This window comes from Barbus barbus (assembly GCF_936440315.1).
Source record: "Barbus barbus genome assembly, chromosome: 50".
Taxonomy (NCBI): Eukaryota; Metazoa; Chordata; class Actinopteri; order Cypriniformes; family Cyprinidae; genus Barbus; species Barbus barbus.
In genome coordinates, this window is record NC_136728.1 from 3,698,331 (window position 1) to 3,720,709 (window position 22,379).

The following is a 22,379-nucleotide window of genomic DNA, read 5'->3' on the forward strand; positions in this document are numbered from 1 at the left end:
TATTTCAAATTCATTCACAATGTATTAGTATCTCAACGGCAACAGAGAGTTTTTGAATTTATGTTGTACTAGGTTGATTTCTACTGGAAAACACAGATTTGATTGCAATAAATGGAAAAGATTCAAGTGGAAGTCAAGAACACAATACAAAGTAGCAAAGTGCCAATATACTTAATGGCTTAATGGGTCATATGATATGTTGACATGCCAAACAGTGGCCTCAGTGAAGTGGACCCTTTCATGTCCATCAAGAAAAAGGAGCTGTGGCGAGATCCATACGTAACATGTCCCGCCAAAACAACACATTACAAGCTTTCAGAAACATAGATACGAGTGAAGATCCCCCCCCTCCCCCCCCCGAACCGAGACAACCCCCAAGTTTAGTTAATACCTACACAAGACACAAGATGTAAAGAAACATCAACAACCAGTGTGGACGGTGGTCTACTGGATTGAGCTTTCAGACTACTTATCTTTAATGGTCCAAGAAATCTCTAGGAAGCGCCTTTTCCTGCTCCTGAAAACGTTCCAGAAGTTCGTCTATCTTATCATCAAGATTGTTGGACTGGTCCAGTAAGGGGTGAATCTGTGCACTAGTTTGAAGCTGGGTCTGATCCGAACCGGGATGGCCAATGGTGACAAGCTGATCTGACAACGACGGACCAGGAGAATTCATTAGCGGTCCACATTCTAATAAAAGAGAGAATAGGCTTTTTGAGGTTCAGAATAGCACCTTCTGCAATCAGGCTAATTTAGATTAGATTTTTTAAGATTTTAGGTTTAAAAGATTTAAAAAACAGGGGGTGGGATTGGGAAAGGTTCTCAAGTCGGGATTCGAACTCGGGATGCCTGTAGTGCAACAGCGCTGTATGTCGGGATACCACCCACAAGGCTATCGCCGCTGACTAATTTAGAAAGTTAATGCAACATCTGAAGTTGTGCACATTGTTGCATGAGAAATAAATGTAAGATAGCCTAGACCAGGGCTGGGCAACTTCAGGTCCTGGAAGGCCACTGTCCTGCATAGTTTAGCTCCAACCCTAATCAAACACACCCGCCTGTAGCTTTCTAGTGAAGACAACATATTGATTAGCTTGTTCAGGTGTGTTTGATTAGGGTTGGAGGACTCTGCAGGACAGCGGCACTCCAGGACCGAAGTTGCCCAGCCCTGGCCTAGATCATCAGGAATTTGTTTAATTATTAAATGTTTGCATTCCACAGTGGAGGACTACTCCAATGCCAGAACCAAGAGGTTTTGACTGGGACTAGATCAGGGGTAGGCAAGTTCAGTCCTAGAGGGCCACAGTCCTGCAGAGTTCAGCTCCAACCCTGAAAAAAAAAAACTCACCTGCCTATAGCCTTAGCAATCCTTAAGACATTGATTAGCTTGTCCAGGAGTGTTTGATTAGGGTTAGAGCTGAACTCTGCAGGACTGTGGCTCTCTAGGGGCCCGTCCACACGGAGACGCATTTAGCTGTATCCGTAAAAATTTTGTATCGTATCTGCATTTGGTCCATACGGATGTGGCGTTTTGGGAGCGTGAAACCGCTATTTTTTGAAACCGGGTCCCAGAGTGGATAAATCTGAAAACGACACCCTTGTGTTTTCATGTGTACAGCCAATCCGTATTGTGAAACGATGATCACCCCACAACCCTAGTCAGACACCACTACGTGACATTACAGCGACAACAACATGAACAAACAATCAACAACTGTATTTTTATAAACACAGATTAATAAATAGTGTAATAAGTGTATTGTTCCATGTTCATCTTTGTTGTTGTGTTGGGTTTGTATACAGCACGCAAGGTTTATACCCATGATCCAAGTCTTCTCCGTTTTTAGTGTATCTCTGTGGCAGAATTATAGCGTCGCATACTGGTCCGGCATGTATACTATATCATTTTGAGTCAGTATTGGTGGTTTCTTGTATATTTCTTGAGATGACGCCGTGTTTACCGAAGAACGAGGGAAAAAAAAGATTGAATAGGGAAAGCTCTGGCTTCATGTGGAAGTGGCCTAGGACAGAACTTGCCTACCCATGGACTAGATCAATGATGTCTAATCCTGCTCCTGAAGGGCCACTGTCCTGCAGTATTTAGAGCTAAGATAGAGCTAAACTCTGCAGGACAGTGGCCCTCCAGGACACAGTTTGGACACCCCTGGATTAGGTCAAGGACACCTTCCAGTGCATCTCAACATGTCCCAATTTTACCGTTATTTGCTAAGATTGCAATTCTGATATAATGTTGACATAATAGCACTTGCAACTGGGAATCTCAGAAAGAAAAACTCACTTCTAAAGAGCGTTTTAGACCGGGATCACCTTCCAGAGCAGTACCTCTTAAACCTGTCCTGGGGACCCCCCACAACTGAACATTTTGTCATACTCTTCTAACACCTGATTCAACTGACCAGCTCATTTAATGGAGACTGCAAAACTTAAATTAGTTGTGTCCAATGAGGGAGACATACAAAATGTGTAGTGTTGGGGGTCCCCAGGACAGGTTTAAGAATCTTTTGAGCATGATTGCAATTCTGATTTCATGTTGACTTAATTGGACTTACCACTGGGAATATCAAAAAGAAAAAGGCCTGCTTGTCCTGGCTGTCCAGGTTGGCTGAGAGTTCCCCCAATAGCTGTCTGAAAGAGTTGACTGGGAGGTTGCTGAGGGGCGGAAGATGTGGTGTTCTGGAGACCGCCCACTGCCACACCACTCTGTCCACTAAAGATGGTGGCTGCTGTGGCAGTTGTAGGTAACTCTTGAGCACTTACACCACCTTGCAGGGCTGAAATTGCTGACTGAGGCAAAAAAATGTTGACAGAAGGTTGGTCCGTCGGAGAGACAGGGGTTATGTTGGTGGCACTGGGAACAACCTGCATAGGTTGCTGGTCCTGAAAAAGTCCTGTCCGTGTTGAAGGCATACGGGCAGACGAGTCACTCACAACGGTGCTCTGGTCTTGAAAAGACATGGGCTCTGCTGAGTCTTGTTGGGCAACACTCACAACACTGGCTTGTGGAAAAATAATTGGTGGATTCGGAGTTGGCTGGGCTGCTGAAGCGGTGGGTTGGTTTGAAGGGGTGTTCACAGTAACATTTTCAGAGCTGGGAACAACTTGCATGGGCTGCTGCTCCTGAAAGATATTCTCTGGGAGACGGTCACTTGCTAGTGAAGCTTGGTTCTGGCCACTAAATAGCAGAGCCTGGGGCAGATCATGGGGATTAATCGTTGTGGTACAGAACAATATGCCTGTCTGTGTTGGTGGCTGTGCTTGATTTGGGGATATTGTAGCAATATTTGGAAAAAGAGGGGCCTGTTGGGGTGTTGCCATCTGTTGTTGTTGGGGAGACTGTTGTTGTTCCATTGGGGTGGACAACTGTGCTTGTCCCTGAAAAAGTGAGACAGTCTGAGCTTCTGTTCCAGATGTCTGCATGGGCGTGAGGAAAGCTATCTGTTGCTGCTGCTGGTTCTGGTTATTGTCCGATGATAGCTGACTAGGCAACACACTCTGAGCAATAAACAAGCTAGCTGAAGGAGCCTGCTGATCTGTGGATAGATTGGTGCTTGTTAGCATTGTCATGGTACCAGGAAATAAGGTTGCTTGGACTTGTGGTGACTTTGTGGTTCCAAAGAGTACTGTCTGCGAGTCTTGCGTTTCAGTCAAGGGGTTATGACTCTGAAAAAGTGGCTGTGGAGGTGAGGGCTGAGAGGATGGCTGCTGCAGAAAGCTTGATGTCTGAATGGTCATAAGACCCCCTGTCTGTTGGAAAAGAGCAGTCTGTTGCTGCAACTGCTGCTGGGGTGGGTTCTGGAGGAAGCCTTCAGAGGGCTGCGATAGAGTATTAGTCTGTGTGGAGCTTTGCTGTTCGCTAGCAAAGCTAGGCGTGCACTGCATTGGAATCTGTGTCTGCAAGAGCTCTGACTGCAATTGCTGCTTTAGGTTCTCTATTACTTCCTGATGCTGAAGAGTTTCTAAATTTTTCTGATGCTGTTGCTGCTGTTGCAGATTATCGAGAACTTTTTGATGCTGCAGAGTCACTATAGAACTTTGTTGCTGAATGTTTTCCAGGACTTTCTGGTGGTGATGCTGTTGATGCTGTAGATTCTCCAAAACTTTGTGTGTTTGCTGCTGCTGAATGTTGCCAAGAGCCTGTTGCTGGAGGTTTTCCAAGACCTTCTGATGTTGCTGCAAATTTTCAAGGACTGTCTGTTGATGTTGTAGATCCACAAGTGCCTTCTGTTGCTGATGATGCAGATTCTCCAATATATTCTGCTCTTGCTGCTGCTGTAGCTGGTTTGTTAGAGTTGTCTCATTTCCACCCAACCTTAAACTGTTCATGTTTTCCTGGACGTGTTGCTGAAGGCTCTCTGCAGATGGTGTCGGGCTATAAAGTACAGAATTGAGCTGTTGTTGTGCTTGCAGCTCTCTTACTGCTCTCTCTAGCTGTGCAACACCATCCTGGGGCAAAAGAGCCTGAACTTGTGGCCGCTGGGATGGAGGATTCCGAGAGTCTATGCCCACCAATACCATTCCACTTCCATCTACACTGTTGTCCTCTGGAGACAAAGTTTCTGGGGTTTCCCGCAAGAACTGCTGAGGGACCTGAGGGGGAACAGGCTGGAGAACTGTTGTGTCTTCCGACAAGGACACTTGGAACGATGCAGGTGAAGGTATGTCCTGCTTCTGTATGGTGGATAAGGTTTCTTGAGTTGTAAATATTTGAGCTGATGGCTGTGGTGAGTCAACGGGTTGAAGAGCCACAGGACTTGGAAAAGACTTGGTGGTAGAGGGAAGGACAGTGCTTATCTCCAAGATTTGTTGGGTTGAACTAAGGGCCTCTACAGGCTGCATTGCAAAAATGAGAAAATGTGTTAATTTTCATGCCCATTCATAAAATCAATACTTTGCTTGGGTTTACTTCCTAAACTAAGGGATTTCAAGGTTAAACCTGGAACTTGAATTACGAAAGGATGCCAGTACCTTAAAAATGTCTGAAGGTGCTGCATTACAGGAAACTTCCATAGGTTCTTCTCGTTTGACCATAGGTAACAATAAGACATTGTTTAGACAACTGGTCTCAGTTTGCATTGCTGTAAACAAAGTCATAAAATACATAAATTCAAGCTTTATAGAGTCTATCAAAAAATGTAAAATGTAATAGCAGCAAAACATGAAAATATTTTGATAATGCCACACCTTTTATCTGCTCTTCAAAGGTACAAGCCTTGACTGTGACTGGCAGTTCTGATTTCACTGGTATTTCCACCTTCTCTGTATGAAGAAAGTTAAAATAATGAATGATGGCATCATCTGCAGTTGTATAATACTCTGTCCCAAAGGGTGTCACCATAACAAAATTTCACAAGGAACAATTGATGACTCTTGTTAGAAGATTCACAAAACAATAGCATGTACTCTTTAACCTAAGCTACTTCCATACATTGCTCTTGCATTCTGCATTTCTGTTGCCTGTTCTGACATTGCAAATGTACCAATCCTATGCCATGCAAAAGGACACTTCAGGACAGTTACAAAGCACTGTCAGCATGACCAAATTAATATTCATATGATAAGCCTTTGCTATACTAAGATTCATGGTGGTGGTGGTGATGGCGCAGTGGATAAGACACATGCCTTTGGTTGTGAGAGACCCGGGTTCGAATCCACTGTGAGACACCAATGTGTCCCTGAGCAAGACACTTAACCCCTAGTTGCTCCAGAGGCGTGCGACCTCTGACATATATAGCAATTGTAAGTCGCTTTGGATAAAAGCGTCAGCTAAATGAATAAATGTAAATGTAAATGTAAGATTCAAAATTTCATACCTGCTTTACCAAAGTAAATTTGCTTGATTTACCCAATAATATGCATTGCTCATCATGCTGCCAAACATTCCTATCAAACAACCATAAGGCAAACACTATCCCAACCACTAAAATCCTAACCCCACCCCTAAAATTACAATCAACTGATTTATTGTTCATGCCCCTAACCCTAAAATATGATATCATCTAAGACAGTGATTGTTAAATATAACAATTTGATATATATTTAAAAAACGATAAATAAATAATAAACCGTTACTATGCGTTCACTATTCGAGCTCACTGATTGGTTTAAAAATCAGCCAATTTATCTAACATATTTTTGCTGCATATATGCTACAACAGATTTAAACATGGATAAATGGTTGTCAACGGCATCGCTGAAAAGGATAAATACAGACATTTCTTCTACAAGTAAGCCTGACTCTGAAAAGACTCAAAATAAACCTAAATGAAGAAAATTCATCTAGCGCTAGGTTTCACATGTGTGGGAGCAGAGAACGAACAGCTACCGCTCTGTGTTTTGTGCTCATCTTGTCAAATGAAGCTTTGAAACTGAACAAATTACGACGGCTCTCTTAAACAAAACATAGCGAATATGTGTCCAAGATTACGGAGTTTTTTTTTGAGAACAAACTTAGAGTACCAAAGCATGAAAAAAACGCTTGAAACTGCGTTCCCTGGCAACGACAAAAGTAACACTGTGCCCTAACTACATGCTATGCCATGACACATGATAAAAGGTAAGCTATCTTTTCCATGTTAATCTGGTGGCATGACGGCGACATGCAAAGTTTCTATTTTTGCGACGTTGTGTCTGGAACAACAGCATACAAACTAGGGATGCAACGATACCATTTGTTTTAGATCCGATCCAGAAAATTCTGAGCATCGGCCAATTCCGATCCGAGCGCAGTTTTTTTGTTTTTAAATCAATGTAGAATTTCTATACTTCTGTGTCACTCTTTTGTGTGTTAAACACAATCTATTAGACAATTTCATTTTAATGAAAAATAACATGAAAAAATATATAGGGGCTGTTTACACCTGGTCACTTGATGTGTTTTGCAATATAAATCCGATCGCTCAAACCACTTCAGGAGGTGGTCTGGGCCGCATTCCAAACGAAACTGGACATGTGTAAACGCATCTGGTTGTTGAAACCACATATGTATATTTTACTTGTCCCAAAATGTAAAAAATAAAATTGATCTCTTCAGCAAGCAGACTTCCACAGAGAAGTTCAAAGCACAAAGGAAAGCGATATCGGTGCGTAGCTTATTAAATCTGTGCATAGTTTATTGATCCTTTTCCTTTAACAGTTTTAACTCTGTTATTGAGCGCTCTTGGAGAGAGTTTCATCGTCTTGACTGTCTTAACCGAACATGACACAGTTTGAATGCTGAACGGAGGATGACAGACAGAAGCAGCGGAGAGAAGAATTTACGTGAACTTGAATTTAACGACTTAAATATTCATCTGTACCTCACATTAAACTATGGAACGGCTTCAGAACCCTTGGACTTTGACTTTATGGTGCTTTCTAATGTTTTTGTGCTTTCGTGGGGCTTAGCAATAACACAGAATAGTATACGCACTATATTTGGATCGGTCTCGTCTGGCCGATACCCGATCCGGCAGAAATTCCAGTATCGGAGCCGATACCGATCCTGAGTATCGGATCGATGCATCCCTAATACAAACTATAACAATAATAATCTCTGCTTTATTCAATACCCCTTATTGGCCTAAGGGTTAGAGAGTCAGACTTGTAACCCGAAGGTTCGAGTCTCAGGTCCGGCAAGAATTGTCAGTGCGGGGAGTGAATAACCAGCGCTCTCTCCCCCTTCAATACCACGACTGAGGTGAGACCCTTGAGCTCCCCGGCCACACACACACACTGCTCCGGGTGTGTGTGTGTGTGTATTTGTTCACTACTGTGTGTGCACTTGGATGGGTTAAATGCAGAGCACAAATTCCGAGTATGGGTCATCAGACCACACGTCACTTCACTTTCACGTTCATACTGAAATCAACAACAGATTTATTTACCTCAGATCTTAAAAATAAATTAAAGTAAACATGTTAAAACGGTGAACTCGATGCAAACCAACAAGTGTATTTCATAACAACGATGGTATCAGTCCCTCAGTATGTACTTTTAATAAAGTTAAAAAGGTTTAATATTTATAAATTAGATTATAATCTTGTCCATTTTGTTGGGAGTGCAGTGAGTTTCTGCGCTTCTGAATGGCAGTGATATTTTGATTGATTCTGTCACGTTGCGTTGTATCTGGTGTGGACAGCCAAATTGCTTGTCGCGTTTGGTTAGGACACGTTGTGGAGTGGAGGCACCTTGTTGTGTTGCAAAGCTCACACAATTGGTGAAAATTAGATTTTACCTGCTCGACACAAATAGCGGGTTTATTTAATGTTTTTTTGTTTGTTTTTTGTAGAAGGCCGTGGAAACATATGTGTTTGGTTGTGTGGGCCGTGAGTTAAAAAAGGTTGGGATCCACTGGTCTAAGACTATCCAAAGAAGAAAATTACACACTTTGCTTAAGGTCAACACATCTTCACTATATTTCACATTAATTTTTGAGCTGGATATCTGTTGATATCATAAATGTATCATCTCTTCACCAACCTGTTAGAGGAGTGTAGGTAAAAGGCTGTAGATCATGTGTTCTCCCTGCGTTTGTCACTACAGCAATCCCAACGGACACCGGGGAGGTCACGGTCTGGTCATGATATGGGGGAACCTTCACCACTAGATGATTCTGGATCGAATTATGTTGAAAAGATGCTTTAGACAAGATATTTATGAATGATAAGCATTACACTACAGAACTAAAAACAGTAAAGCCATGTCCTGCACTTGCCTGATGAAAAAGTTCCATGTCAATTTCTGCTTCGCCCTGCCAGCCACTTTCATCTGAAAAGAAAAAGGAAAAAGATGTACTTGACTTCAAAACATATTATACACTTGCATTTTAACACAAAGGAGACTGTTTATCATACTAGCTACGCAAGCTAAATTTCATGTCTCATGCCATGTGTGGGGCATTATAGTGCTTGTTAGATGTAAAAGGCATCAGATGATGCATGCATGCAATACCTGTAGAATTTTCCAGAAAAAGAACTTTGGTTCCTTTGAGAAAGTTCTTGCCGATGATAAAGACTTCCTCTCCTCCAGCAACAGAGCAACTGTGAAGACTCTTCTTAAGGATTTCAGGCACTCCAGCTGGTTGAGCTGAAAATGTGACAAGGAATAAGTCACAAATGTGGAAAATAATATCCCTTAATTAATATCAAATCTATACCCTGATATGCTTTACACTTACTACATAAAATAGGAGAGGAGAGGGCCTGGAGGCTTAGGACGGATCCATCAGGTCTTGGGATGTTGACTCTGAAGGCCAAACGAGCTCGAGTGCTCTTCTTTTTGGAGCCAGCAACCCCTATACGAGCTTCAACATCGGCATTCCTCAGCTTCAAGATTCCAACACAGTCCACGCTGCCAAGATACATCACAATACACTTTAACAATACATATCAACTAAAAGACACTGTAATTGCCACCAGAAACAGAGGATGGAATCATCCTTACGCTAGGGTCATAGAGCTGGTCGGCTCAAGGTTTACTTCAATAACTGTGGTCCCCTCGATATCCACTTCCTTACAGGCCGTTGTGTTGCGCCCAGTCACTCTGCAGGCTTGATAAAACCCATGAGGCTTCACACGTCCAGCGTCATTAGCCACAAACACTTGGAGCACCACTGGTTCACTGACTCCCTCTAACTGATGTGCCATATTTAGAAACATTACCACATAAACTGCATTATCCAAAAACACATATTTGTCCAGATAATATATAATGTGCATTCAATTCTTACTTTGATTGTAGGAAATCCTTGCTGGGTACGGTCTTTGACGGATCCCCTACTTCCCTCCGTGAGGTATCGTGCTCTGTGCTGCGTCTCCGGCTGAACCAAAATCTTTAGCTCCTTCCCTTCGCTCTTCTGAGGGTACTGGATGGAAAGAATGCCCCCCTTCTGATTGTTTGACACTTCCAGGGAGCTAAAGATAAAATGAAAAATTTTTAAATAAACCTTAATGCACTGTAAAAAAGCAACTACATACACATACAGTGACTCGTCTTCCGTGACATGTTTTTAAAGGATTAGTTCACCCCTGAATGAAAATTTCCTGATAATTTACTCACGCCCATGTCATTCAAGATGTTCATATCTTTCTTTCTTCAGCTGCAAAGAAATTAAGGTTGATGAGGAAAACATCCCAGGATTTTTCTCTATATAGTGGACTTCAATCAACAGTTTGAAGGTCCAAATTGCAGTACCAATGCAGCTTCAAAGGGCTCGACCCGAGGAATAAGGGTCTTGTATAGCAAAACGATCAGTCATTTTCTAAAAAAAAAATTAATTTCTAAACTTTTTTAAACACAAATGCACTAGCACTAGCTGGACTTCACACATTACGTAATCACGTTGGAACAGTCAAGTGTGACGTAGGGGGAAGTACCGACCCAATGTTTACTAAGCGAAAGTGTAAAAAAAAGTCAAATGGCCTTTACAAAAAAGGTAAAACAACGATGTCGGGTGAGTTTGAAGTTGGAGGAGAAAATGAGATGGATTTTTTTGCCCTGCCCTACCCTTTTGAATCGGAGTACACAGACGAAGATCTAACCGTGTGTGACCTTTCCAACGTGATTATGTAATGCGTCAAGTTGCGGATGTGCATTGCAACAGCTAGTGCAAGATGAGCATTTGTGGTTAAAAAGTATATAATTTTTTTTTAAAAATTAGAAAATTACTGAATATTACTGAATTAAACTCTTATTCCTCTTATAAGCTGCATTGAAAGTGCAATTTGACCTTCAACTCGTTGGACCCTGTTGAAGTCCACTATATGGAGAAAAATCCTGGAATGTTTTCCTCAAAAACCTTAATTTCTTTTGAACTAAAGAAAGACATGAACATCTTTGATGGCATGAGGGTGAGTAAATTATCTTTTTTTTTCTGGAAGTGAACTAATCCTTTAAATTCTAAATCAAAACTCATTTGACAACAAGTAAGGTCACCAACCTCACTTTGGGTGTGACTTTGGCATCTGAACCCAGTTGTGAAAGAACAAAGTGTGGCGCTTTAGCACTGTCTGCATCAAACACATCCATGCCGGCTTCTTCCCGGGCCGCAGGCTTTGGCCCCGGCCTCTGACGAGGAGTTCTCTTCCGAGACTTTCTGGGCACTTCAGTATTGTCGTTGTACGAATTGCTGCTGCCCATGCTAAAGTTGGACACAGAGTCGTCCATCCACATGCTGCTGCTCTGCTCCGAGTCCTGGTTGGGAAGCACATCATCCTGGCAGGACATCTGACTGTCATCCAGCAGGTCCTCCGGAGGGGGTGAGATGCTCAGAACGGTCCGCCGCTTCGAGGGGGTCGCCTGGCTCTGTGTGGCTCCGGCAGTATCTCCTGCACTGATAGCCCCCGCTGATCCAGGCTCCACACCCATTCTCTCTTGCATCCCCTCTGCGGCAGGACCGCTGTGGAGCCTGGAAGCCTGCTCTGGGGCTGAGGTAGCAGAGAGCATGCTGGGACAGGAAGGAAGTGTACTGCTGAGTCCTCCAGGGGAGGAGGCAGCGGCGCAAGTGGCAGCAGCATCTGTAGTGTGCACAATGCAGAACGTTAATAAAACCTGTCCGTGCAAATCTGGCTAGCAGTCCCGATCAAGCAGTGAAACTCGACATGATATCTGGTCATTGACCTTTTATCTGTTTTGAATGTCTTGTTAATATTAAATTGATGTAGGCCTGATTAAGCTGATGCATTATCCAATCCCCTATTTCTTTCCTAAATGTATATTAATTCTTCTTTGGAACATTTTGTAGAATCTCAATAATGGCCCAATAACTAGTCCTATCACAAAAAAGCAAAAAAAAATAAACATGCGTAAGGGGTATACAGAGCATTTGTTGTCACTTCTGCATAACCCAGTGATTATCTATTTTAAAAAAGCCAAATTACATTGGCCAATGATAACTCTGAGACTAATGCATGCCAAATGGGCGAATTGGTGTGGTACTGGTTGATAACCCAGAGCTGATCTATTCAAAACAGCCACTCATAGAAAATTAATATTGCACAATGACAATTCTGAGGTGTCGACTAATGCATGCCAATTGGACGATTTGGTTGGGACTGAACGTAGCCATGGAGACAGAATAAACAAGCTTCTGACCTACGAAGCAGAGAACTGCAGACCATTTTATATGCAGACTCTCCCTGATTCAGAGGGAACTCCCTGGAATAAAAACGACAAATGACAGCGAATAAACAATAAGTGCTGGTCATCCAATGTAGATATCAGCAAATTTTGGTCAGAATCATTTGAGCAAAAAAATCATAATATTCATAAAAACATCTGGGGTGTTTTAAGATTATAAATTTAATGGGCCAGTTTTTGTACAGAATCAATAACTGTTTTTGTCACAGTCCTAATTTGGTGGTGGATTTGGTTTTGGTTGATTGTTTTACCTCAAATTTATTGCTGCAAAACACTGATATTTGTCTGGGATGCTTCACTTAAAGATCCCTCAGCTTCCTGTCAAAACAGGAAGTAGTGTAACGTTAACCTGGCTACTTGCAAACATATTTGCAATCACAGTATTGCCCTTTAATTAGGACTGGGCGATATATTTGATATTATTTTGTTGACCGAAGCAAAGTTGTCAATGTCAAATGACTTTAAACACGCAGAGCAGAAAAACAAGTTATTATAATAATGTCTCTAATAAATCACAACAGTTTGATTTCTGCAAATAAATTTAAATTAATCTAAATTATTTGTTTACATCATCGCTCTAGAACAGTGGTTCCCAAATTGGGGCAAGCATACCCCTGCGGGTACGTGAGGTGACGGAGAGGGTATGCGAACAAAACAAAAGAGTTAATTCTACCCCAACTTAAAGTAAAAGAGCATGTGTTTCTGACAAGCAAAATGTGACATCTAATATAAAAACATGAAAATGGGAGTGCTGTAAACGGTCAAATACATGATGTCCAATCAAATGACCCCATCTTTTGCGGTCAAAACTGACTGCATCCACACAAGCAGCGTGCATGTGATAGGATACCAGCTGAGTATGCTGCAAATCGCACTGCTGTTCAATGTCTCCTTTAAGCAAATCTTTAGCACTTGATAGCATGAAGAGCAAATAATGACATGCACTGTACATTGAGATCGATTTATATTCTCAATAATAATAATTCCAACGAATTCCGCAACATATGGTGTGCGTCTCCAAGCAACATACAGCGGTGTTTCGTTAGTGAACGAATCTGCGGCTTTGAACGATTCAAAGAGTCAAACCTATTGAGTTCAAACCTATTGGCGGTTTTATTTTTAAATCTGCAAGTATCACTTCGATTTGCCATCATTCATTGCTTTATTTATTATATTAATAATACACTTAATGGAATGTTAAGAATATGACAAAACATGACATACAATTAATAAGGGTTGAAAACCTTTGCCTCTATAAAGGTAAAAAATGCACCTGTAAATCAGTTTAAGGGGGCAAATATTGTCCTTTAATAGAAAAGGTGTGACCCCGGTCTAAGTGGAAGAGAGGGGTGTGCCGCTGTACAAAGTTTGAGAACCACTGCTCTAGAATATTCACAGAGATCCTTGTGTGGATTTTTCAAGTGCCAAATGTTTTAATATATATTTTGGCGTCGGCATAAAACAGTAAAGTAAAAATTATATTACATTCTAATTAAAGATTTTGAAGCATTTTCGTAAAAAAAATAATTTTGATAAATAATTAAGAACATAAATAAGCTCACTTATGATGTCATTTCAACTTTCAATACTGGCATTTATTATGCATTATGCTGTTATGTATTCTTATATTGGCGCATGCACAGTAAGGGATAAGCAACGGCTTGCCGTGCATTAAAGGATGTTAAATGCACGACATGGAGGCAAAGAACCACTCGACACGAAGTGCTTTTAAAACCCTTTAATGAACGGCTAGCTGTTGATTATCCTGCTTATTCCATGGTCATTTGCCAAGTTATAGACAAGTTAAAACTAGTATTGCTCTTTGCAGCGCAATATTTGACCGAATGGGTAAAAAGGACAGTTATTTTCGTCCGTTACGGCTCGTTAGCGCTAGCATTCTGCCCACTTCAAATCAGACACAGAGATGAAACAGTGTGGTAAGATCACATTTATTTGAATGAATTATAGCATTTTTTTCAATTAATTATCAATTGAGAGAGAGAGAGAGAGATGAGAGTTGTGTGTGCGTTACCTGCATGTTGCGTCTGCGCGTCTTTCTGTACAAACAATTAATTACTTGTACTCGTTGCTGAGGAATATAATGTGGCGATCAACAAATTTATGTGTGTGTGCAGCGCAATCTGCGATCTCTCTCTCTCTCTCTCTCTCTCAGTCTGTCTGTGTGTGTGTGTGTGTGTGTTAGTGTGCATCAATTAAAGCAGTGCATTAATACAGAACAGTGATTAAACTGACATGGAACTACCTGTGCATTAAACGGTTATACTGCATCCCTGCCAGCCAATCAGAATCCAGTATTCAGACAGACCATGGAATAACAGAAATTAAACACTCTCTTTTAAATTCAATTAATAAAAAAACATTGTGTAAAACAGTTCATGATTATATGAAACTACTTTTTATTGTATTTGATAGACAATGATGAAAAATGCTTTTTTTAAAGCGCAAATGCATACATAAATAAGATTTAAAGTATTCATATATAAAAAACAGATTTAATAATGGTGTTTTTTTTTTATATTGCCCAGCCCTACGCCGATTAAGTGTATCATTAGCTGAGAGAAGCAAAGGCCTCCAAAAAAGAAGCAAAAGGATTAAGAGAAAAGCCCCAAATTAAGCCTAACGCCAATATAATTGCAGACAAAGATGTAAAATAACTTATGATTATTTTTCTTCTTTTTTTCAGATGTCACCTAATGCGCTAAGGACCACTGCCAGCCAGTAAGTGCCGTTTATATCACCTCGACTGGCTCAACCATGACATGCTCTCCAGACGCCAGAACATGATCTGGGAAAAGTCAGGAAATCATTCGACCCCACTAACAGCAATAACAGGAAGCTCTTTTTAACAGGTTTAATGGGACAGGTCAAAAAAGACACTTGAAATGAGTTAGTCTGCAAAATAATCTGACATGATCTAAACAGCCAAAGGAGAGGGAAAAAAAATGAAGAAGAGTGAAGACTAGAAATGTCAGGACGTGCAGATGGGTTTTAAAAAAGTGTGATATGAAGTGAAACAGGAAGCAGCGGTCAGCAGCACTAGAAAGGAAAGAGTACAAACCCATACGCTGAGACAGAGAAAAATTAAAACGCCACACCACTAAAAAGAAAACTGTAGTAAAGATCTAAAAACAAACAAATGTAGATAAAGGACAGCGTGAAACTGATTCGGAGAGTCTTTCTCGCTTGAACAAAATAAGGCAGGGAAGGAAGGAGCGATGTGAAAAGTGTCCTACCTGAGGCCAGCGCAGCCGGAGGAGGAGGTCCGGCCTCTCCACCGCTCTTCTGGCTCATGGTGGGGTTGTCCTGCTGTACGACCGAGGGCAACTGCAGCTCTTTAGGGAGCAGGTCATACACTGACTCTGAAAGTGTGAGAGAGAGTCAGGGTGAGGTGAAGATATACTAAGATGTGCTAACAAAAAAAATATAAAATCTTGAGCAATGATTAAATCTTGCAGCAACACTGAACATTCATTAATTTTACTGTATCACTAAATCCAGGTTTAATAGATATGCATGAACAAGACAAATGTAACAAAAATATTGGTGTGTGCCGATTAAATTACAGCCGTGCGAGTTTAACAAGTTTGTACCACATGACTTGTTTTTTGCAGCAACTGACAGCAACTACCCAGCACAAAAATTTGCGAATGTTATATTCATAATCAACTCATTTAGAATTAAATAAAAAGTTACATGCAATACATAACATGATCCAATTACTACATTGTGTACAAGGGTTTTAACTAAAACCGTTTACTACCATGTAACTAAGTTATGGAACAGTGTGTACTTACAGGTTGTAATTATGTAATAGGCAGCTACTGTTACACAACCAATTAAATAAATATTTAGGCTATAATTTTAAAAACAATACATTGTCAGCAGCTAGAATTCTGCCTCACATCATACGCTTCATAATTTACAAAAAATAAATACTGGAACGCTGCAGGTCCAGCACATGTAGTTATATCATAAGATATTAGTCCTGGGCACGGCCTCTTTCGTGCGCAGCAGCAGATATTTAATAAGCAGAGGAGGTGTTTATGGCTCCCAGAGCTCCATCTAGGGGCACTCTGTCCCATGACGCCTGTGTGCCTCGTTCGTCATGTTGATGATTACAGTGTTGTTGATAGGGAGGCACTGGAGCGATATTACCATGACAGCTTCTCTCACATTACCTGTAAACCCGTGATAGATGACCGGGCCAAACATATCAACAGTTACTTCCCATAACAAAACACTATATGCTTCTGACAATTTAGGACTGTAAAAATAATTATCATCAAGCTTGGCTAAATGCAGAATATTTCACCCTTCATGAAATAAAATGAATGTTTATTTGCTTTGTTTTTGTGAGGATAAGTAGCAGAAGAATTTGCATTTGGAATTTTACTCAAATAATTACATTATCTAAAACCAATCCCAGGATCATTCAATTATTTCCCCCGATTAAAAAAAACTAACATAAAATTGTGTCGTTTGGACAGTTTCTCCAGCAAGGCAGACGAGTAGATTTTATTGTAGTGTGAACAGCATGTGACAGATTTAACATTTCAACCGTGTTACCAAAGCAATTTTTAGAAAAATTATCTGACAAAATCTTTAATAAACAAAAAAAAAAGTTTATTAATAACTCTGAATCAACATTTTGTCCCAAACAAGGTAATCCTGTTACTTCGTGTCATTTTTTTTATTAAATTATTATTTATTAGGGGTGTAACGTTACACAGATGTCACGGTTCGGGGGGTAAGTTGATTTTTGTGACACGCTTAACTTGTTCACAGAAAGGAAACTCAGAAAGTGACATCCTATTTGTTTTCTTTATTTTACAAAAGCACAATATTTTGTTTTCATTGCAAGTGTACACAAATAAAAGCAGACCTTTTACAGTGATGCATTATTAATAAAACAATAAATGACGGGAGTGTTTTAAGTTGATTCTGCTGGAATAAGGAAAGAGTTGAAGTGATCTCGTGCACACACACACACACACACACACACATAACTTCCAGCATTGCTAACTTGACAGCGCAGTTGTTACTTTTTCAAAATAAAATACAGTGAACCAAACATCAGTGCGCCCGCCTCTGTGTCACCGCTGGAACGCGACTGAAGTACAAAGCCTATAACATACATAATGAATATTAGTTTTGCATTCAGATACATCGCAAATATCGTAATATTATTGAATATTTGGATTTGTGCTGAATGAGAGAGGTAGGATGCACGAGCACAAAGCTCCATTTCACAAACAGTTGAGTGCGCAAGCCTTTAAAGTATACTCCTTTGTCAGTGAGAGACGCATTCAGAATCAGCACATGGTCACTGTCTAGTGGGCTTTGTTTTCAAGTGTGCAACTTATGGCATTCGCTGTTCTTCTGCTGGCGGTTATCAAACAGCATTGCATTACTGCCTCCTTCTGGATTGAGGGTGAATTGCCTGTATTCGTTGTAAGGCCTCATGCACCGAACCGAGATGTCCGTATACTGTTTAGTACGGTTTGGTACGAATACATGCATCGTTACACCCCTACTATGTATATATGTTTCTATCTATTAATGTTGCTAGAATGCAGACCAATTATGTGGTAAATCGGTTAAAATGGCTAAAATAAAAAGGTTAGTGTTGACAATGCACAATAATATAACGCTTATTATAAGCACATGCTGCAGTTTTCTCATCTGCTACTTTAAAAATGCGCAAGCTCTTTAAAGCAAGATTTTATTACCCATCAGCTGAAAAAAATAACGCCTCTGTATCGTTATCGTTATAGCTGTAATGTGGACCTCGCTGTTCTCATAGAATGAATACTTTATTGTTATAGTTTCTGTCCTTGGTGTGAACAGGCCATTATTCATAGAACAATTTAAGGATCATTGTAGCATTTTGGCACAGAGAAACAAAGTGGACAAACACAGAGATGGAAATCAGAGCCTGAATCAACACTCCCCAACAGAAATGCTTTGTAAATAAAAGCGCTGGTGCCTGCAGTGAAATACATATTCTGCATTCCTGCTATTTTAACACTATGCATCCCTGGACGACAAAGAGATAATGGGATGGTCCGACTCTCCTCAGCCTAGGCAGTGTTTTATATTGCTGGGATTAAATCTGTTCAAAAGAATTCGAAAGGACAGGAAAACTTCTCTTGGAGGCCAAAGTGTCACAATAATTACACACTTCATCCTCACGAATGCTGGCTTTGTAAAACTCCACCAAACGCAGGTGGCGCCACATAATGAAAACAATTATCTACAAAGCAATTCCTAGAAGCAACTATTTGTAGTCCGTCACTACAAAGTCAAGTGAAATGACCACAAAAGGCCAAGCATGACCACGTGACCCAAGTCAAACAGCTTGAGAACTATAAATATACCAGATTTTGTCATTTTATGATGAAAAGTGTGATTGGTTTTCAGTGGCAATTTGTACGATAAACAATTTAATTTGAATGAATAGCTGTTTCTACATCGGTTCAGACCAACACGAACATTCGTATGCTGACAATACAACAGTTTTCTGAAAGTAATTGGTGTTTCAAATAATGTTTGTGTCAATTACATTGCTTTGTCAATGGGTGGGGTCAAGAGACTGTTAAGAAATATATTTGCCATTGAATCATTCATTCAAGAGATTTGTTTAGAAACGCTGATTTAATGAAACAAGTGAAGTATTTAAGAGCGAGCCATTGAATCATTCATCCAAACCACTTTTTCAAAATGTGGCCCTGGCCCACAAAACCAGTAATAAGGGTCAATTTTTAAAAAATTTGAGATTTATACACCATCTGAAAGCTGAATAAATAAGCTTTCCATTGATGTATGGTTGAAAATCTGGAATCTGAGGGGGCAAAAAAATCTAAATATTGAGAAAATCACCTTTAAAGTTGTCCAAATTAAGTTCTAAGCAATGCATATTACTAATCAAAAATGAAGTTTTGAGATATTTACAATAGGAAATTTACAAAATATCTTCATGGAACATGATCTTTACTTAATATCCTAATGATTTTTGGCATAAAAGAAAAATGGATCATTTTGACCCATGCAATGTATTTTTGGCTACTTAAGGCCGTGTTCACACTTGGCGTCTTTTTCGAAGCTGCCGGCGTCTGTTTTACATTATAATCCTATGGAGTAAACCGTGTTTTCAAAAAAGTCCTGAGCGCTTTTTAAAACGCCACCGCCGGCTTCTTTTTCTGCAGCTCGGAGCGTTTTTTCGAGTTGAAAAAATTTCAACTTTTCTGAAAAAAACGCCCTACGTCAAGCGCCTTTTTGACAGCTGACCAATGACAAGCGAGTAGTGAGATCTGTCGTTTCCATAACAACAAGAACAAAAATGGAGAAGGTGCCGGTAGATAGACTGCTCGTACTAGTTTCGGAGCACAAGGAGCTGTATGATATGAGCACAAAACTCTATCATAATATTGGTTCCTTCCCCGTATAATGTCGTGCACCCACAAACGTCTTTGTGAATCGACATTTTCTTTCCCGTTAACTTCAAAAGCCAACGCAAGAGCCAACTTTTTACTCTTTCTTGACATTTCTGCAGTACACAGCGCTAGGCTACTGTTGCAGCTGTTGCTATGACAACAAAAGACGCTCTCAGCTGCTATTTGTAACAGACGCTGCCAGCTTTGTTTTTCATTAAAAAAAACGCTCTTGTCAACTTTTTCTAGTCAAAAAAGACGCCAAGTGTGAACACGGCCTAAGACTGCTTTTGTGCTCCAGGGTCACAAATGTTAATATAATGTTTAATAAATTCATTTAAATTAATTAAACACTTTCAAATAGACTGCAGCATATTAATATTTTGTTTTCACAAATTCACGTTTTTATAGGATACACAGAAACGATAACTGGATCACAAAAGCACTGTTTGTTTGTTTGTTTGTTTGTGTATATTATGTGTATCTTTGTTCTTATTTCATTAAAGACAAAATAATGAAAGATGTTTTATCTTTGCCCACTTTGGCCTAAATATCTACCATTCCTTTTTATATATATATTGTTACCTTGAAAGGCTTTGTCTTTATAATTGGAAAATTAGTTTAGCTGTAACGCTCAGACTATTTGCAAAATAGTAAACCAACATAATATTTCTAAAAATAATAATAATGAAATTATATTTTTGCCATATCGCCCACCCCTTCCCCTGATTAGTTACTACTAGTATAGTTATAATTCCCAGTGAATGTCCTTAAGGCTGCTCTGTAGTCGCAGATGTGTCTTAAATCATGTTTACTGTACATAAGCCACAAACTTTCACATCATATCAACATGGGAACATCATACGGCCAAATCAGCCAATTATGTGCTTACTTTCTAATATGACAAGTCATCACTGCCAGAGTCAGCAGCATGTTAGCTGTCAAGCTCAATCAGTTGCTATTGGCAGATGAAATATTAATTATAATATCTGAGGAGGATCAGTTTCTGTATATGGCATCATCTACCATGGCTCTAGTCTAATATTTACAGTACATAAGAGCCAATGGACATAAAACACTTACAGTGTGTGTCTGAAATACTTTGTTTTTTATTTTGGTTAGACAACAAACCTTGGTTGTCTCTGAGCCTTGAGTTACTTAAACTGTGTGTAAAGGTAAACAAACACACACCCACTCTCTCTCTCACACACTCACACACACACACACACACACACACGCACTTATATATTGACTCACACATGTACACATATAGACTCGCATACATATGGGCATATTGACTCACATATACACACATTTATAAATACACAAGCTAGCGCGTGCTCTCCTCTCGGGCTAACTGACGTTAGCAATTCCTCATATTTATGCACAGATAAAGACGAATGCAACTCTAAATGAATGAAGAAAGGATTTGTAATCATAAAAACGCGTTCTTACCTTTGGAATAGAGCGATTTAGGAGAACTGGGGTCGATATCGGCGCTCAGGAGAGATATAAAATCAGAGGGCATGCTAGCATGCTAAAGCCTCATGAGATCAGAGGAAACGACTCTTATCCCTCTCAGCTTAAAGAGCAATGCATACAGAAAGAGAGATGTTTCTGTCATAAAACCCTTATGAAGGGTTTACAGCACATGTACTGTAGTAAAATTCACACTCTGGAACGTTTTAATATGCTTTTTTCCATCTGATTAGCTAGCCAGCCATAAGAGCCATTCACCTTTTTTTCCAGCGACTCCTCCCCCCTTTCTGCGCATGCGCACGATTTCGACTGTGTCTGACATTATTATTGTTCGACTATTATTAGTGTTAGACTTTGGTCTATCACATTACTTTTTTCTACCAAGTCATGCAGTTTAGTTGTAGTAAAATGTGTAATATAATATGAATAATGTATGCTTTGAATTAGCTATTAAAGCGCTTTGTTAATGCAAAGACATCTGTTTCTTTTGAGGAATGAACTGAACTGAATAATGCACTCTGATGATCTAGAGCTAGGTCTGGAGCCTCCTGATGCAGATGTAATCAGGTCAGCTCATGGCAAGCCGTTTTATCTTAAAGGTGCCATAGAATACATTGATATAATATTTTAAATTGTTCTCTGATATAGAAGGTATGTGGCTTAGATAATGGCAAAAATTATCCAGAAATGGTTTTCCATGTCAATTTACAACCCCAGGATTTGTCCCTAGAATGAAATGGTCTGTTATTGCCTTCATTGGAAGGGTCATGAATAATAATGAGGAGCTCTGCTCTGATTGGCTGTTTCACAGCGCAGCTCACACAGCAAACAGATTCAATTCAATTCAATTCAAGTTTATTTGTATAGCGCTTTTTACGATACAAGTCGTTGCAAAGCAGCTACAGGAATTTAAGTTTCCACAATATATTTATATATTGCAGAACCTTCATATGTTTGACTTATGGCAAAATTTGGTAATTCTGTATTTTGTCTGAGCGTTGGCATCCTCTGAGGTCCTCTGAGGGGTTGGCATTATCTTTCTTCCACGGGATGTTAATCAGAAACAGAGAAACAAATAGAGACATAATTAGCGTAGCTGCTGTTCCATCTAAGCAAAAATATTTTGTTCAACCCAAGCTAAAGAATAATAATAATGCACATTTGATCAGATATAACTGCAGTACAAGATTATAAGATGCATTATGTGAATGCTTGGCTAAAGAGATGTGTCTTTAATCTAGATTTAAACAGAGAGAGTGTGTCTGAACCCCGAATGTTATCAGGAAGGCTATTCCAGAGTTTGGGAGCCAAATG

The 22,379-nt window shown here is 40.0% G+C and overlaps 1 protein-coding gene across 2 annotated transcripts; it reads right to left on the reverse strand.

Annotated features, from left to right (window-relative positions):
- Positions 1 to 438: 438 nt before the first annotated feature.
- On the reverse strand, positions 439 to 21,339 carry nfat5a (nuclear factor of activated T cells 5a). Of its 2 annotated transcripts, XM_079414838.1 has the most exons (13): positions 21,042 to 21,339; positions 15,390 to 15,515; positions 10,937 to 11,513; positions 9,728 to 9,911; positions 9,442 to 9,632; positions 9,176 to 9,348; positions 8,950 to 9,084; positions 8,714 to 8,766; positions 8,479 to 8,611; positions 5,203 to 5,277; positions 4,987 to 5,096; positions 2,571 to 4,851; positions 439 to 690 (listed from the first exon to the last, which is right to left on the reverse strand). In XM_079414838.1, the coding sequence occupies exons 1-13, from the start codon at positions 21,112 to 21,114 to the stop codon at positions 476 to 478; spliced, it is 4,326 nt and encodes a 1,441-aa protein (XP_079270964.1). In that variant the 5' UTR covers positions 21,115 to 21,339; the 3' UTR covers positions 439 to 475. The 2 variants fall into 2 exon arrangements, with proteins under 2 accessions (XP_079270964.1, XP_079270965.1); XM_079414839.1 differs by lacking the exons at positions 15,390 to 15,515; positions 21,042 to 21,339 and adding an exon at positions 12,091 to 12,146.
- Between the last annotated feature and the right edge of the window lie 1,040 nt (positions 21,340 to 22,379).

Bases quoted from the DNA above. Each gene is read 5' to 3' on its own strand.
- nfat5a (XM_079414838.1), bottom strand. From the start codon at position 21,114: ATGCCCTCTGATTTTATATCTCTCCTGAGCGCCGATATCGACCCCAGT. The intron at 11,514-15,389 runs GTAGGACACTTT...TGCACACTACAG, and splicing joins TCCGGCTGCGCTGGCCTCAG to ATGCTGCTGCCACTTGCGCC. The intron at 9,349-9,441 runs GTAAGGATGATT...GTATCTTGGCAG, and splicing joins ACCAGCTCTATGACCCTAGC to CGTGGACTGTGTTGGAATCT.